The 14309-nt window shown below is 43.7% G+C and overlaps 1 protein-coding gene across 3 annotated transcripts; it reads left to right on the forward strand.

Moving 5' to 3' along the window:
- Positions 1-592: 592 nt before the first annotated feature.
- LOC148015267 (uncharacterized) lies at positions 593-3530 on the forward strand. 3 transcript variants are annotated; one of them, XM_087665710.1, is made up of 2 exons: positions 593-841; positions 1162-3522. In XM_087665710.1, exon 2 carries the CDS (start codon positions 1222-1224, stop codon positions 2641-2643), a length of 1422 nt encoding a protein of 473 aa, XP_087521836.1. In that variant the 5' UTR covers positions 593-841; positions 1162-1221; the 3' UTR covers positions 2644-3522. The 3 variants fall into 3 exon arrangements, with proteins under 3 accessions (XP_087521836.1, XP_087521837.1, XP_087521838.1); XM_087665711.1 differs by having other exon boundaries at positions 593-804; XM_087665712.1 differs by lacking the exon at positions 593-841 and having other exon boundaries at positions 1468-1685; positions 1778-3530.
- Positions 3531-14309: the final 10779 nt, after the last annotated feature.

The following is a 14309-nucleotide window of genomic DNA, read 5'->3' on the forward strand; positions in this document are numbered from 1 at the left end:
GAACTTCGATTACTCACACATCTATCCTACAGATTGGTCGAGCACGTTTTTCTGACTCCAATGACCTTTGTGCTAAAAATTTACTTGTTGACTAGATCCTTAGGACAAATAGATCCTCCTAAACCATTGTACTTAAGCCTGCCTCTGGAGTGGCAAGTTGGCAATGCTAACAATAAGAATTATGAAACAGAAGGATGAAAGGGGAGTGGGGGGAAATAGAAAATAATAGTGAGTTGTAGCCTCGCGAGCTTCGCAATGATGCCAACCGCGTGAAGCACCGTTAGCGGGCCTAGAGGCCAGCTAGTAAGTTTTGTTTTTTTTTGGTTTGGGGGGGGGGGGGGGGGGGGGGGGGTAAATTTGGACAAAGGGGTTGGTAGGGCTGAGGTTGGGACACGTGGAGGAAGGGCCGCAGGATGGCCTGTCAAGATCTGTGTCCGGAGGGGGCCAATTTCACAAAAATGTCATCTCTCTCTCTCAAATCTCATCCCCCCCCCGGCGGCCCCCCCATGCGTCCCTCCCCCCCACCGGGGACCCGGCCTCCCTCCCCTTCTTCTCTCTCTCTCTCTCTCTCTCTCTCTCTCTCTGTATTTTGATCTCTCTTGTCGGTCATCATCGTCATCCCACCATAGAAATACCAGACTGAGTATAAACCTTCACCAGGTTCTGCTTTTCAGCTGCTGCTAATCACAGCTCGTACAGGTGCTTTGATTAGAACGATCATCAGCTGCTGAAAGTAGACCCAAGACAAAGAATTATCCTTTTGTCAGATCTACCACCTGCTTCTTTGTTATCATAATCCATGCTGTAAGCAAGCTAGCACCTTGAATTCAGCTGCCAGAAGGCATGTAAAACATAAGCCCTGTGTTAAATTGGTGTGACTATGCGGTTCTCTCTCTCTCTCTCTCTCTCTCTCTCTCTCTCTCTCTCTCTCTCTCAGTGAGAGTGAGTGAGTGAGTGTGTGTGTGTGTGCAATAGTGTATCTGTGCTAGGTGTATCAGAGAGAGAGTGTGTGTGTGTCTGTGACATAGAGTGTATGTGTGCTAGGAGAGAGAGAGAGAGAGAGAGAGAGAGAGAGAGAGAGAGAGAGAGAGAGAGAGAAAGACCCTGCTCCTGCAAACTTCTTTGAGCTCATTGATAAGGCATACTATCTTGGTCTGGCAGGTAAACTTTAGATTGGAGAATTGTATAAATATCCCACCTGCTATAACCATTGGGTCAAAAATGATGAGGGATAGACGAGGAGGTGGTGGTGGTGACCAGCTGAATATGAAGCCCCCAGAATCTCAACAAGGATTGAACCCGCCGCCTCTCATCGATCGACGGCTCAAAGAAACTCCCCAGCATCATCATCACCATCACAATAATAACAATAATCATCATCATCCACAACAACATAATCATCATCAACAGCATCAACCTCATCAGCACCCACAGCAAAGTCCCAATGCCGCGCCTGGCAACGATCAGCAGCAGGTCCTCAAGTGCCCGCGGTGTGACTCTGTCAACACAAAGTTCTGCTACTACAACAACTACAGCTTGCTCCAGCCAAGGCATTTTTGCAAGAACTGCAGAAGATACTGGACCAAAGGTGGAGCCCTGAGGAATGTGCCTGTGGGAGGAGGTTGCAGGAAAAATAACAAGAGAACCAATAGCAACAGCAACAGCAACAACAACAGGCCAAAGGGGTCTGCTTCTTCTTCTTTTTCTTCCTCTTCCAGTAGTGTGGCTGATCTTCCACTACTTTCTAGTAATTCACAGTTTGTACCATTGAACACAGGCAATATATCTGGCCCCCATGAAGGAGGGCCATTGAGCTTGCCTGACAGCTTACCCCCCACTCCTCTCTTCTTCAACTTTCCTTCCCCTGGAGGTGATGATATGAGCTTCCCCTTGTTCGCACCCCCATCTCCTGCCCTCATCAATCAGCAGCTGATTAGACTAACCCCCCCTCATGATCCTGCAATGGCTGGCAGTCTGATGGGCACTACTATCCCAGCTGCTCCACCTCCTGCTGCCACCAGTAGCCATCTGGCTACCCTAGCATCATTGAACAATCAATTGGCCAATTTTGGAGCACTTTCTCTGCGCAATGGATTTATAGGCCTTGCAGACTTCGGCAGTGCGATGCGCCCTCCTTTGCTGCAGCACTATGGCGAAGGGGCCACAGCGAGTGGCCCCATGCTGTCAGAGGTTGATCCTTTTCTCAATGGAGCTGCCACAGCGGCCACACAGCCTCATCAGCTAGCTGTCTGCAGCTTACCCTTGGCTCTGGTGCCCATTTCATCTCAGATACAGGCAATAGCACCTGGATCAAATCAAGAACAGGATGCAATGACCAATGGCAGTTTCTCTTCAGCCATTACAGCTGCCAATCTGCAAGGAGGCCACTGGAAGGCTGTGCAGCAAATTGAGCAGAAGCTTGCAAATAAGCAGCAACAACCACAACATTCAGGAGCAGAGACTGGAGAAGAATCACAGATCATTGCTATGGAAAGCTTGAACAATCAAGCCAGCATAGAAAGTCAAGATCAGGGGCTTTTGGAGGCTGGATGCAATAATTACTGGACTAGCAGTGGTCCAACTAGCTGGGAAGACCTACCTACTGGATATGCAGCCACCCCATCAACAGGCCCCCTTCTATAGCTAATCAAAGCTAGCATTCTGTTCGCTGATTATATATAAGTATAAACATATAAATCACCAGTAAATTTATCCACTTCTTGCTTTTGAGTACAAATCCGAAGGTATCATCCAGTTCAATGGGATGATGTCCTGAGCAATTATTTGATATGGCAATGATGCTGATATCAAATTCTTTTACTTAGATCTCTTATAAACTCCTACTCATATGATTTAAATGGTATCATACGGCCGGGATGAGAACATAAGGGGGTACATAAGCTGTCTGCAATCAACTATGAGGCAGCTAAAACTCTGTATGGATGACTGGCCCTCTTAAGTGTGTATGAAATTATTCATCCTCTTCTTGCAGGCTCATGGTTTTCTACTAGCTATCCCTTCTTGTGAGATACAGTTTCATCTCTGTTGAGCACTGGCTTTCAACAGGACAGAATGGATTGAGTAGCCATATCAAGCAGAGGGAATAGGTTGATTTGCACATTAGAGAAAGTGAGGAATTCAAGTTCCTTCAAGACCTGGGGAATACATGGCTGCCCTCTGTATTGAATGAAGATGGACCATACATAATAGATCAGTTTAAGCTAGATTTGCAGGAGCTATGACCCCTCAAAAGCTTAAGATTAACTGGTTTGCGGTTACTGGAGCTTTAATATCAACTAGTGAAATTGATAGATAGGGTTAAATCTTCTGATTTTCCCCAACATTTGTTAACACCGTGCCCCATATTTCTGCACTAAGAACACAGAAGAAATTAACCATTGTGTGAGGCAAATCTATCACATTAGTAACACAGTGATTAATTTGCAATATGCGCACGAGGGTAGCATGGGATTTCGCCCTGTCTAACAAGCATCCACACACCATCGTAAGGTATGGCCGCGCGGCGCCCGCTCTCTCTCTCTATCTCCCCCCCTCCCCCCCCCCCGGCGGCGCTTGAGAGAGAAAATATATTGCAAAATAAAAAAGAAAATAAGCAATTAGTCTCGATCTATCACTATACCTATACCACCGTGTTTAGGACCAGGTCACACCATGGTGTAGTGGGGGGACTGGTACATGGGGTTGGGGTGGGGTGGGTAGGGTTAAGAGAACCCTCTCTTACCCTTGCATGCACCCACTCAATAGTAGGGTGCTAGCAGGATGTCCATAGGGTTAGGGAACATGATTGGTTTGGCATGATGAAGATTGACGAAAAGCTACTCCACTTGCGAGCCCTATTCAATCAACACTTACCTCACCTCTCTCTAACATGCAAAGTGAAATTTTCTTGCTTCTCGTCCCTCAACAGATACCTTGGCCAAAGGGTTTTTTTTATAAATCTCATTAACCCTATATACGCCTGTGCAACATGGTTTTTACTTATGTACAAATCTCTTCCAAGTCTCAAATAACTATCATGTCATTACTAAAACTAGGTGTCATCGTTAAAACTAGCTTGCCTTGCCGATCAAACCCCCAATCGTGCTTTGCACAACTGGCATTGCTACAATACTTGTGAGTAAAAAAAGCAACCACCGCTATAACATGTAGACCTAATACCAATGTTCAAAGCAACGAAATTAGTCATGAAAAATTTGTGCATGTCTTTACTATTAATGTTGTTATTTTCATCTCTAGAAAATTGTTGCTATATATGTCACTAATAGTGTAGGTATATGTAGTATTGGCACTATTACCGATGCATATAGCCAAGAAAATAACAATGGTTGCAATAAATTTGCAACGCTAATAATGACAGTTGCAAGTAAACTTGTGATACAAATAGTAATAGCAGTTACAAACCAATAAAAAAGGGGTCGCAGGGCATAAAATTATGCCGCCCTTCTAGCCACATGGATCGAATATTCTTCCATAGTTCATTTACAATGTAACATATAGCTAAGTTCCCAAAGTTGTACATCATCACTACAAGATATAGACCTTATACCGACGTTTAAAGCGACGAAAATACAAACAACAAAATTTGCCCCCGTCGTCGCAAAAAGCGTCGTTATTAACGACGCCATAGAAACGTCGCTAAATGCGACGCCAATAGCGACGCAACCAGTAAGTTTGCGACGTGCATAGCGACAGCAATAGCGACGCGCGTGAGCAGTAAATTTACGACGCTAATAGCGATGGTAATAGGGATAAAAAAAATTTTGTGGCAGGGCAGAGCACTGTGTGCTGTATGAGAGCCATACAAAATAGTTTTTGCATTACTGTATACAAAGCGCTTGCAAACAAAAAGAATGTATACTGAAATCATAAAACCGATACTTGAAATAAATACATATTCGCATAAAAAGCGATTGGTACAATCATGATAAAATATCACTAATACATAGAAAATGTCTACATAGATCAAGCGACTAAAAAATAAAGGTGTGTGAGCTCCAAGGATCCAAGGGCGAGCTACAAATCCTCGTCCACCGAAAGCTCGTCCCGCCGCAAAGGAGCATCGAACGGACTCTGCAGAAAAAGAAATAACACATCAATCCACCATACAATAATGCATTCAAATATCTCATGGTAACTACGGACAAGAAAGATGAGTGACTTACAGCGCCGCCGCGTCTATACAATCGGTCGATCAATGCATTGAGACCGTGCCTCTCTGCATATCGAGTCTCAAGGCCTTGCGGATCGCGATTTGTAATGGAGTGCTGCAAAGAAAACAAAATGCTAACTATTAGAAACATGATTGTCAGTACAAAGAATATTTCAAAAAAACAAACAAGCAAAACAAAAGAAAAACTTACAAAGTCCTCCAAATATGTCCTGTGGCAGCCACTCCCAAGATGATAGACCACTCCGGCTTCGAGTCGTGCCCTTGCCGCCTTGTGCTGCTGACTCCAACGTCCTAGAGAATCTGTAGCCTCCTCCCTTAGTCGTGCCAGTCGTCTGCATCTAACCACTCGGGCTTTGCAGCCCCACTCTTGATTGCCTTGCGTGCGTCGGATCGTCTATGTGACATGTATGCACGCATGCAATCCATCATTCAGCCCGTAGAGAATCTATCTACTGCGGCTGGCACCGAAAACTCCTCGTGCAAGGATGCTACTATGTAGTCCTTGCTCCCCTCCAGTATGTTCTTCCAATGATCCAGGACGTTGTGCCGAGAAACTTGTTGGCACAACTCTCTCATGAGAGCCATCACCCTCCTCCCCTCATCATTCATGATGATGGCTCCTGACCTACTATCGACCAGATATCCATAACCCCTAGGAGTCTGCCTAAGATGGGTCCTCTCCCATCTTTGTCCACGCTCCTGGGCATATCCAGGAGACCCCTCTACATCCGGTGTACCGACGGGGGTAACCTCTCTCGGAGTGGCACCCAAAGGGATGCCACCTGCTGACGGCTGCGCAAAAGCCGGAGTAACTAGAGTAGACGTCCCCACAGGTGTGACAAATCCCGGAGGTGATATAGCTCTAGTTGAACGACGAGACAGAGACACCACATCCATGTCTCCACAGCAACATCCCCCTGATCCCGATGCACTCTCTCCCACTGGCCCAAGTCGTGAGCGTCGAGATCATCTGCTCGAAGCCGAAGCATCCGATCGTGCTGAAGCAGATCTAGCAGAGCGCCCTAACGAAGAACAAGACAGCTCCTGGTCTGCCATCTCTCTGAATCTCACGAGGTGGTCTGGAGACATGCGTGCGAAGATGTCCTGCAACTCCTCATCGCTCATCCCTCGACTTATCCTGAAAATGTCACCTGCACAGATAAAAAATGGTGTTAGAATAATCAATTTAAATTATACAAAGCACAGTAATATAAATCATTTTAAAAAAATCTCTCTTAAAATGCATATATGTATCGTCAGCATGCTAGTGGGCAGGTATTTCTCAAAGAGATAGACCATCTCCACTGCTCCCCGCCTCGCAGATTTAATAGAGGACATCTTAATCTCTTTCTGTGAGATCCATTGCACCAAAGTCGACAACTTGTAAATGGCCCCGCGAATTTTAGGAGTAAGGCATCCTGCGATCGCGATCGATAGGACAAACTGCCACAAATGAGAAAGCATTATGAATAATGGCCACTTTCCAAATTGCAAAATGCCCACGCTAATTACAATCCATTCGTAGCACAAACCTGACATATCTTATGCCAATCATGGGATTTTAGCCCCAATAATTGGTCGTCTTTAGAAAATGCGGACCTGAGAGAACGCATCATACCCGTCAGAGTGCGGATAGACTTGATTACTTGCTTCACAATGCGCTCTTCTTTAGTGGACAAAACCCAAGGAGCGCGAGGAAGCTGCACGCGACCATCAGCACTCGACTGCGACCAAAGCGCCTCCATCTTACCTACCTCCTTCAAATCCATTCATGCCCCTATAGTGTCTCTCTTTCCTGTGATGTGGTCCCATAGCAAGCTACCCACATTCTTGAAAATATGCATGGGATCCAACAAGTGGTTGACCTGTAAGTGGGTCCAATATGGAAACTCGTAGAAAACTGAGAACCGTCGCATTCCATTTGGATGTGATTCCGCGTGGACCATTTTCAGCTCGTACCAGCTTGTGCCGTTCATACGTGTTGGAGATCATCCAAGGAAACCTTCCCTGAGTTCATGATCCTCCGGCAAGAAAGCGGCATGTCCTTGATATACCATCTTCTTCATGGTTCGTGACCTTCGGGAGTCTAATTGTGGCCCATACAATGGACATGCATGATAACTTGAGGTAACCAGACCTGTTCCGACACCACGACCTAGTGAATACTTGATTGAATGAGATAAAATATAGATATTACCAGCGAGAACGGAGGCATGCTCACCTGAGCACTCTCCCAATCCCGAAAAGTCATGCATCGTCCACATAAGAATGGCTCGAATGTTGGATGACCGCCGACCATTGCGCCTGCTCATATCTTGCACATGACCCCCTTCTCCCACAAAATCTTAAGCTCATCGACTGATGGACGAAGATACACGTCCATATTTTTTACTTTGTAGTGGCCTGGGACGAGCAAGCTAAGGATGAGATGTCCTTTCTTCGTAGAAAGCCATGGAGGGATGTTGTAGTTGACAAGGACTGTAGGCCACACACTGTAAGAAGTTGAGCGCAGACCGAATGGGTTCACGCCATCCATTGCGAGACCGAGCCGAAGATTCCTTGGCTCTCGCGCAAAGCCTGGGAAGGTAGAGTCAATGTGGCTCCATGCACACGAATCCGCTGATATTCGTTGAACTCCATCCGTGGACCTATTCTGCACATGCCACGTTGTCAAGCTCGCCATGCCGGGACGTACGAAACATGTGGTTTATGCGGGGGATGAGCGGAAAGTGTCTGAGAACTTTTTGAGGGATGGTTTGCCCTTGCAAGTCCTGTTGATACCTGTGAGCACCACACTTTGGACATGTCTCGTATTCTTCTCGAAACAGTATGCAATCGTTGATACATGCATGGATGTTATTGTAGTCCATGCCAAGCTTCCGTAAAACATGTCGTGCATCATCACGAGACTCAGGCATGGTATTTGCAGGTGGTAATATATGATATTTCAATAACCTGAAAAAAATCATAAAACACCTTGAAAAAGCACAAATGTTTGTAATAATAGTGTCAAAAAAAATAATCAATGAAGCCTATGTGCAAGGTACCTGAATAACTCGGTCACACTCCTATCGCTCCACCTGTATTTTGCTTGCACACTTAAGAGTGCAAGCAATGTCTTCAACCGAGATACTCGGTACCCATCATATAATGATATGGATGCTTCCTCTCTAAGCGGATCAGATGTCTCGACATCCATGGGAATCAATGCATCGATCATTGCCTCCATCTCAGGCTCCAAGATTATAGGTAGGTCTGGAAGATTGTCTGTCTCCTGTGGCATTGCCGGTATAGATTGGCCTTGCGAGTGGTGGATTGGCTCCTGCACTCCATCCATCGCACGCCCACGAACTCTTCTAATTGGCCGCAAAGGGTGCACTCCCCCTTGGGACGAGACATCACCTCCCTGGATAGAGAATTTGCCAACAAGATCCAATCTTATTGTGTATGGTTTTCAACTAGCTTGCGAGTACAATGCATGATTAATATTAACTTCAAATTACCGTTTGCTGAAAATCCGCAATCGCCTGATCAATGATCTCAGATTGAAACTCGCCAAATCGTCGTACGTGTTCTATAGATAATCGGCGTTTTCGTCTAATTGCCAACTTGCATTGAGAGCAAGGACATGGGACACGCTGATTAAGATACGCCTCGCGATCTTGAACAATAAGACCTTCTTCGTTTTCCATCTTATCTACATTACAACACACGAGGCTCAAATGGATAGCTTTATGGAGATGTATGTCAAGTTGCTAGTTGACCATAAGCTCTTGCTTGAGAGGTTTTAGCCTCTGCAAGAGCTTGAGAAGCAAATTTTGTAAAACATTGAGGTTGATATTGATGCATCCATGGTGTTGAAATCTAAACTTCAAGATATAAGAAATGCTTTACTAATTGATGTAAAGAATGCATTGGACATAGTAGTTAAGAGATTTATTGATGCTATATCTCGGCCATATACCATGTTCAAGGATTTGTTTGTCCCGGTAAATAATTATTCATTATTATAAAAAAAAAAGCATTGGTTCATAAGGTTCATGAGTTGAAGACTAAATGTTTGGACTTGACTAAAAGATTGGATAATGCCTTAGATGCTAAAAGGAAAAGTGATGAATATGTTACTTCATCATTGCAACAAAAAGATTGGTGACAAGGATTCTATGATTAATGAAGTTCTTCAGTCAATTATTGAGGTGTCTTCTTGTACAACCATTATACCTTATATACCTAGCTACAGTCTCTAGGTTATGTACTTTGAGTATCTTAGAGGGGCTCTACTAGGATTACTTATACAACTGCACTAGAGGGCTTTGAGTATAAGTAATCCATTTATGAGCATCATTGAGGATCTCTTAGTCTAATAATAAATCAGTCTCAACAAAAAGCATCTTAGAAATGTGGTTTTTTTGTCCTAGGTCCATGTATAAAAATTAATGCCATCTATGAAATTTATCAACTATAGTAATAAAATTTGTTTCAATCAATTCTACTCATAGTCATAACATTTGAAGAAAATATCCTATGCTCAATTTAAGGGATTCTTCTTCTATAGCAATACTTTTGGGTTCATTTTGATGAAGTACCATAATGACCATTAGCTAGGGTATCATTTTCTTTTAGTCCTTCCATTGACTAGTTGGCATGATTACTAATTTGTTATGCCTATAAAGTATACAAAAACAATGAATTATGCATATCACAATTAGATCCCCTACTTGGACATTATGAAGGATATGACCAATTTTAAGCCATCTTAAAAAGTCACCAATGTACGTGGCCCATGGCAAAGCACATTGCATACCATTATCGATAAGTCTATTATCGTGCATCTTAAATCTCCTAATTAGACTTTATAAAGTGTATGATGAATTTTTAGCCCTCTTAAGGAGTCGATGTAATGGTACCCATAAAAAAAGCAAAGTGCATACCATTACCATAATCACGGATATGTTATCGTTTCAATATATACACACACAGGTGGACTACATCTTGAGTAGACAAAAGCTATCCATTTGAGTAGACATACATCTCCATAAAGCTATCCATTTGAGTATGCATCTCTTTCTCTTTCTCTCCCTCTCCCTCTCTTTGTCTCGCATTTCCTCTCCCTCTCACAATATATCCTAACACTCTCCAAAAGAAAAAGGGAGAGGGAGAGAGAGAATGCACTCTCCCTCCCTCTCCCTCTCCCTCTCCCTCTCATTCTCATTCTCTTTCTCTCCCTCTCTCATTTCCTCCCCCTCCCTCTCCCTCTCCCTCTCCCTCTCTTTCTCTTTCTCTCCCTCTCCCTCTCTTTCTCTCTTTCTCTCTCATTTCCTCTCCTAAACAAGCAAAAGAGAAAGTGATTTAAACCTTAAACAAGCAAAAGGGAGAGGAAGAGAGAGAATGCACTCTCCCTCCCTCTCCCTCTCCCTCTCCCTCTCTTTCTCTTTCTCTCCCTCTCTCATTTTCTCCCCCTTCCTCTCCCTCTCCCTCTCTTTCTCTTTCTCTTCCTCTCTCTCCCTCTCCCTCTCTTTCTCTCTCATTTCCTCTCCTAAACAAGCAAAAGAGAAAGTGATTTAAACCTTAAACAAGCAAAAGAAGGAGAGAGGGAGACTCACCGATGAGATATGGCAAGTGTGGGGCGGCTCCTCTTTGCGATGAAGGCTCCTCCTCTCCTTTGCGAACAACGGCGGCGGCGGCGGCGGTGGCAAGTCTTCTTCCTCTCCTTCTCTCACGACGGTCGCTCTCTCCCTCGCTCTCGCTCTCAAAACACAAAACGCGAAAACGCGAAATAAAGCCGCGCTCGGTTTCGGCACGCTTTTTTCCCTGTGGACCGTCGCAAATAGCGACGCCGATACCCGCCATCGCTACCAGCTCAAATCCTTGTAGTGCATGAATCACCAAGAACAAAGAATCCATTAATTCAATGTACTATGAACAAGTACAATGATGACATCACATCCATAGTACTACATCAAATGATAGGGAAGAAGAACAACAATAGGAAAAATTGTCTATGAAAGCTCAATGCGAGCCACATACAACAAAGGAAATGATGTGTATAAAGAAAGCTATATACAATCAATCAAAAAAAGCATGTATGGAGCACAAGGCCAAAAAAGAGAGAAGGATACTTCATGAATCCAAGCTCTAATTACAATTGATAGTCATCAGATAGCTCATCCTGACATAATAGATTATTGAAAGGAATCTTCAACATAACCAAATATCAATCCAAAGTAGACAATGCATCACAAGAACTCAAAATTTGCTACATTAAAGAGACATGACATATTGAACTGCCACACTCATATAGTTTGTTGATGCATGTAATCAAACCATGTCTTTCTACACATTGTGTCTCCAAGCTTGTAGAATCACAATTTATAATGGAGTGCTGCAGCAAAAAAGACAAAGTAGTACTATTAGAATTAGGTTATTATTGCGATAAAAACAAATAAAAAAGTTAACATAACTAATAGAGAACTTACAAAATTCTCCAGGTAGGTCCTATGGTCGCCACTCCCAAGGTGATGCATAACTCTCACCTCACCGCCTCTCATTCTTGCCGCCCCATCATTGTGGACAATCCACAACCTTCTCTCTAAGCCTCCTCCAGTCCTCTTGATCTAGCCACTCGAGCTTCCTTGCCCCACTCTTTATTGCCTCTCATGCATCCAGTCGTTCGTGGGACATGTAGCCGCCCATTAGCTCCATCATTCATCCCATGGAGAAATGATCGGCTTGTAGAAAGAACTAGAAACTCCTCATGGAATGACACTATTACATACTCCTTGCTACACTCTAATATATTTTTTCAGTGATCCAATATATTGTGTCTAAAACCCTACTGGCACAGCTCGTGCATATACACAATTAGTCTATTTTCCTCTTCATTCATATATATGAAACCAATGTTCTACTCCACCAAGTATCCACCATGACTTGGTGGGATACATCTACTATATGCCCTCTTCCATCTATGACCATGCTCTTAAGCATAACTGGTAGATCCTCGTATATCTTATGTACCTATACAAGTGGCACCCATAACAGATATTCATGGTTTCACAAGAGTGGAATTGCCTAGTAGCCAAGCTGGCACGTGATGGGCATCCACTCATTTGACAAAAGAGAGACTTTGCATCGGCGTCTTAGTTACAAGCACTAGAGCTACCCTCTCCCGAACTGTGATGGAAATGAGGAGTATCAACCTTTGTATCTCCATAGCACCCCCAAAACAAGTCCCTATACAACGAGGAGAGAAAGTCTGCATAAATAGAGAAGCCCAAGTGGAAGCATGAGCAAGCAGAAGCAAGAAAAGTACAAGCTATGGAGGATAGAGTAAAAGAACAAGAGAGACAGAGAGACTCAAGATGTGGGAACTCCAATAGTCATAATGTGTACGAGTGACAGTGATGGGCATCCGTCCACAGTGTATAGATGTGCGGGCACTATAAATGTAGGTGTAGTGAATACATGGGTGGCGTAGGCATAGGTGCATTTATCTCCAACACTGCGGCTCCCCAAAGCATCCACCACAATCACCAACTCCACTAATTAACCAAGGCACACTTGAGTTGCCTCCCTACATGGCCAAGCTGTAGCATCAAGTTCACCTATTGAAGATTGACACATTGGAGACTGTCACCCAAAGGAGGAAATTCCACAATGCTATTATGTCCCTAAAACATGTTATTTGATCGAGAGACATATGCATGAAAATCTCCTGCAACTTCTCATTTGTGTACTTTCAGCTCATCCTGCTCTCTTTAGACCATCTATAGTGACATTCACAACAAAAAATAGATATCATGATATTCAATAAAAAGGTAAAAGCCAACATAATAACAATATATATCTATGGAATTGCAAGCAAGTTAAAAGATATGTAATAAAGTGCCAACATACTCAAATAATTAGTAGACGTAAACACAATCAATTCTATGGCTCCATAACTGTTAACCCCAAGTCAAGAAGGCGGAAGAATGAATGAAAAAGCGGAAAGAAGATGGAAAAAGAGCAAAGACACGCAGGCGGCCTCTAAAGCAAAGCTTGGGCCAAAAGCATAATTTTAAATGAAAGGTGCCTCAAAAAACTATAAAAGTTCATGTAAAAGAGCGCGAGTCTCCCTCCTGTGCCAATTGTAAAGTATTAAATGGGTGTAGGTTAGAGGCACAAGGCTAGAAGGGGGAAATAGACAAAGGACCTTGCCACAATGGCCGGTCATGTAAAAAGGGATGGGCATCCATGGGGTTTTTAGGGTTTGTATGTATTGTTGAGATGGCAAGCTCAACACGTGCGAACATTGATGATGGACTGCCCGACTAGATGGATTTGCATGTCTACACTTAGCACGTTGGTGGTCATTATGATACTCACATGGCCACTGACTAATCACTTATTATATTTAGTTTGTTACACCTACCTACAGCTAGCAAAAGACATAGTGCCAGTCGATTAGTGTAGTCGGTTATGCACTGTTTGACTTAGAAGGCCACTTTCCTTTATGTTATATCTTATCTATACTTTGTGTACATTGTATAGTGTGTGGAAGAAGAAAAAAAAACCAACAAGAAAACGTTTTGGCCTCCATCTCTCTTCTTGTGTTCTTGAGTGAGCTTCCTCTTGGGTATATAGTGTGTGTTTGGCACCGCAGCTCAAGCAAGTCCCCCCACCACGCGATTCTTGACATAGTTTTAGACCCGCGCCACTGAGAGAGGCTGATTTTTAAGGCTAAAGTGAAGGAGAAGAAGCAAGGTTTGAGCAAGCAAGCAACGGGTAAGAAGCTCTCCCATTCTTCCACTCTCTCTCTCTTGGATAGTGCCTGTGGAGGCACTGGAAGCAGGGTTGAGCAAAAATCTCAGATTGCTGTGAGATTTGGTATGAGCAGAGCACTGTATATTTTGCAAGTACGCTTTTAGGGCTTTTTCGCAGTTATTTTGGGCATCTGAGGCCGTTTCAGGCCTCGTTTTAGAGCCGCAAGGTTGCAGACAATAGTTTCAGGGTACACTATGATTTCGGCTGTATTGACCGAAAGTGGGTGCACAGGTTATAGATTGCGAATCTGTAATTTTTGAGGTGTTTGTAGGAAGCAAACATAAGGTTTATCTGCAAACAGGTTGCAGATTAC

The sequence above is a fragment of the Lygodium microphyllum genome, chromosome 24, assembly GCF_053477565.2.
Source record: "Lygodium microphyllum isolate KBCC chromosome 24, Lygodium_microphyllum_v1.1.10, whole genome shotgun sequence".
In the NCBI taxonomy this organism is placed as follows: Eukaryota; Viridiplantae; Streptophyta; class Polypodiopsida; order Schizaeales; family Lygodiaceae; genus Lygodium; species Lygodium microphyllum.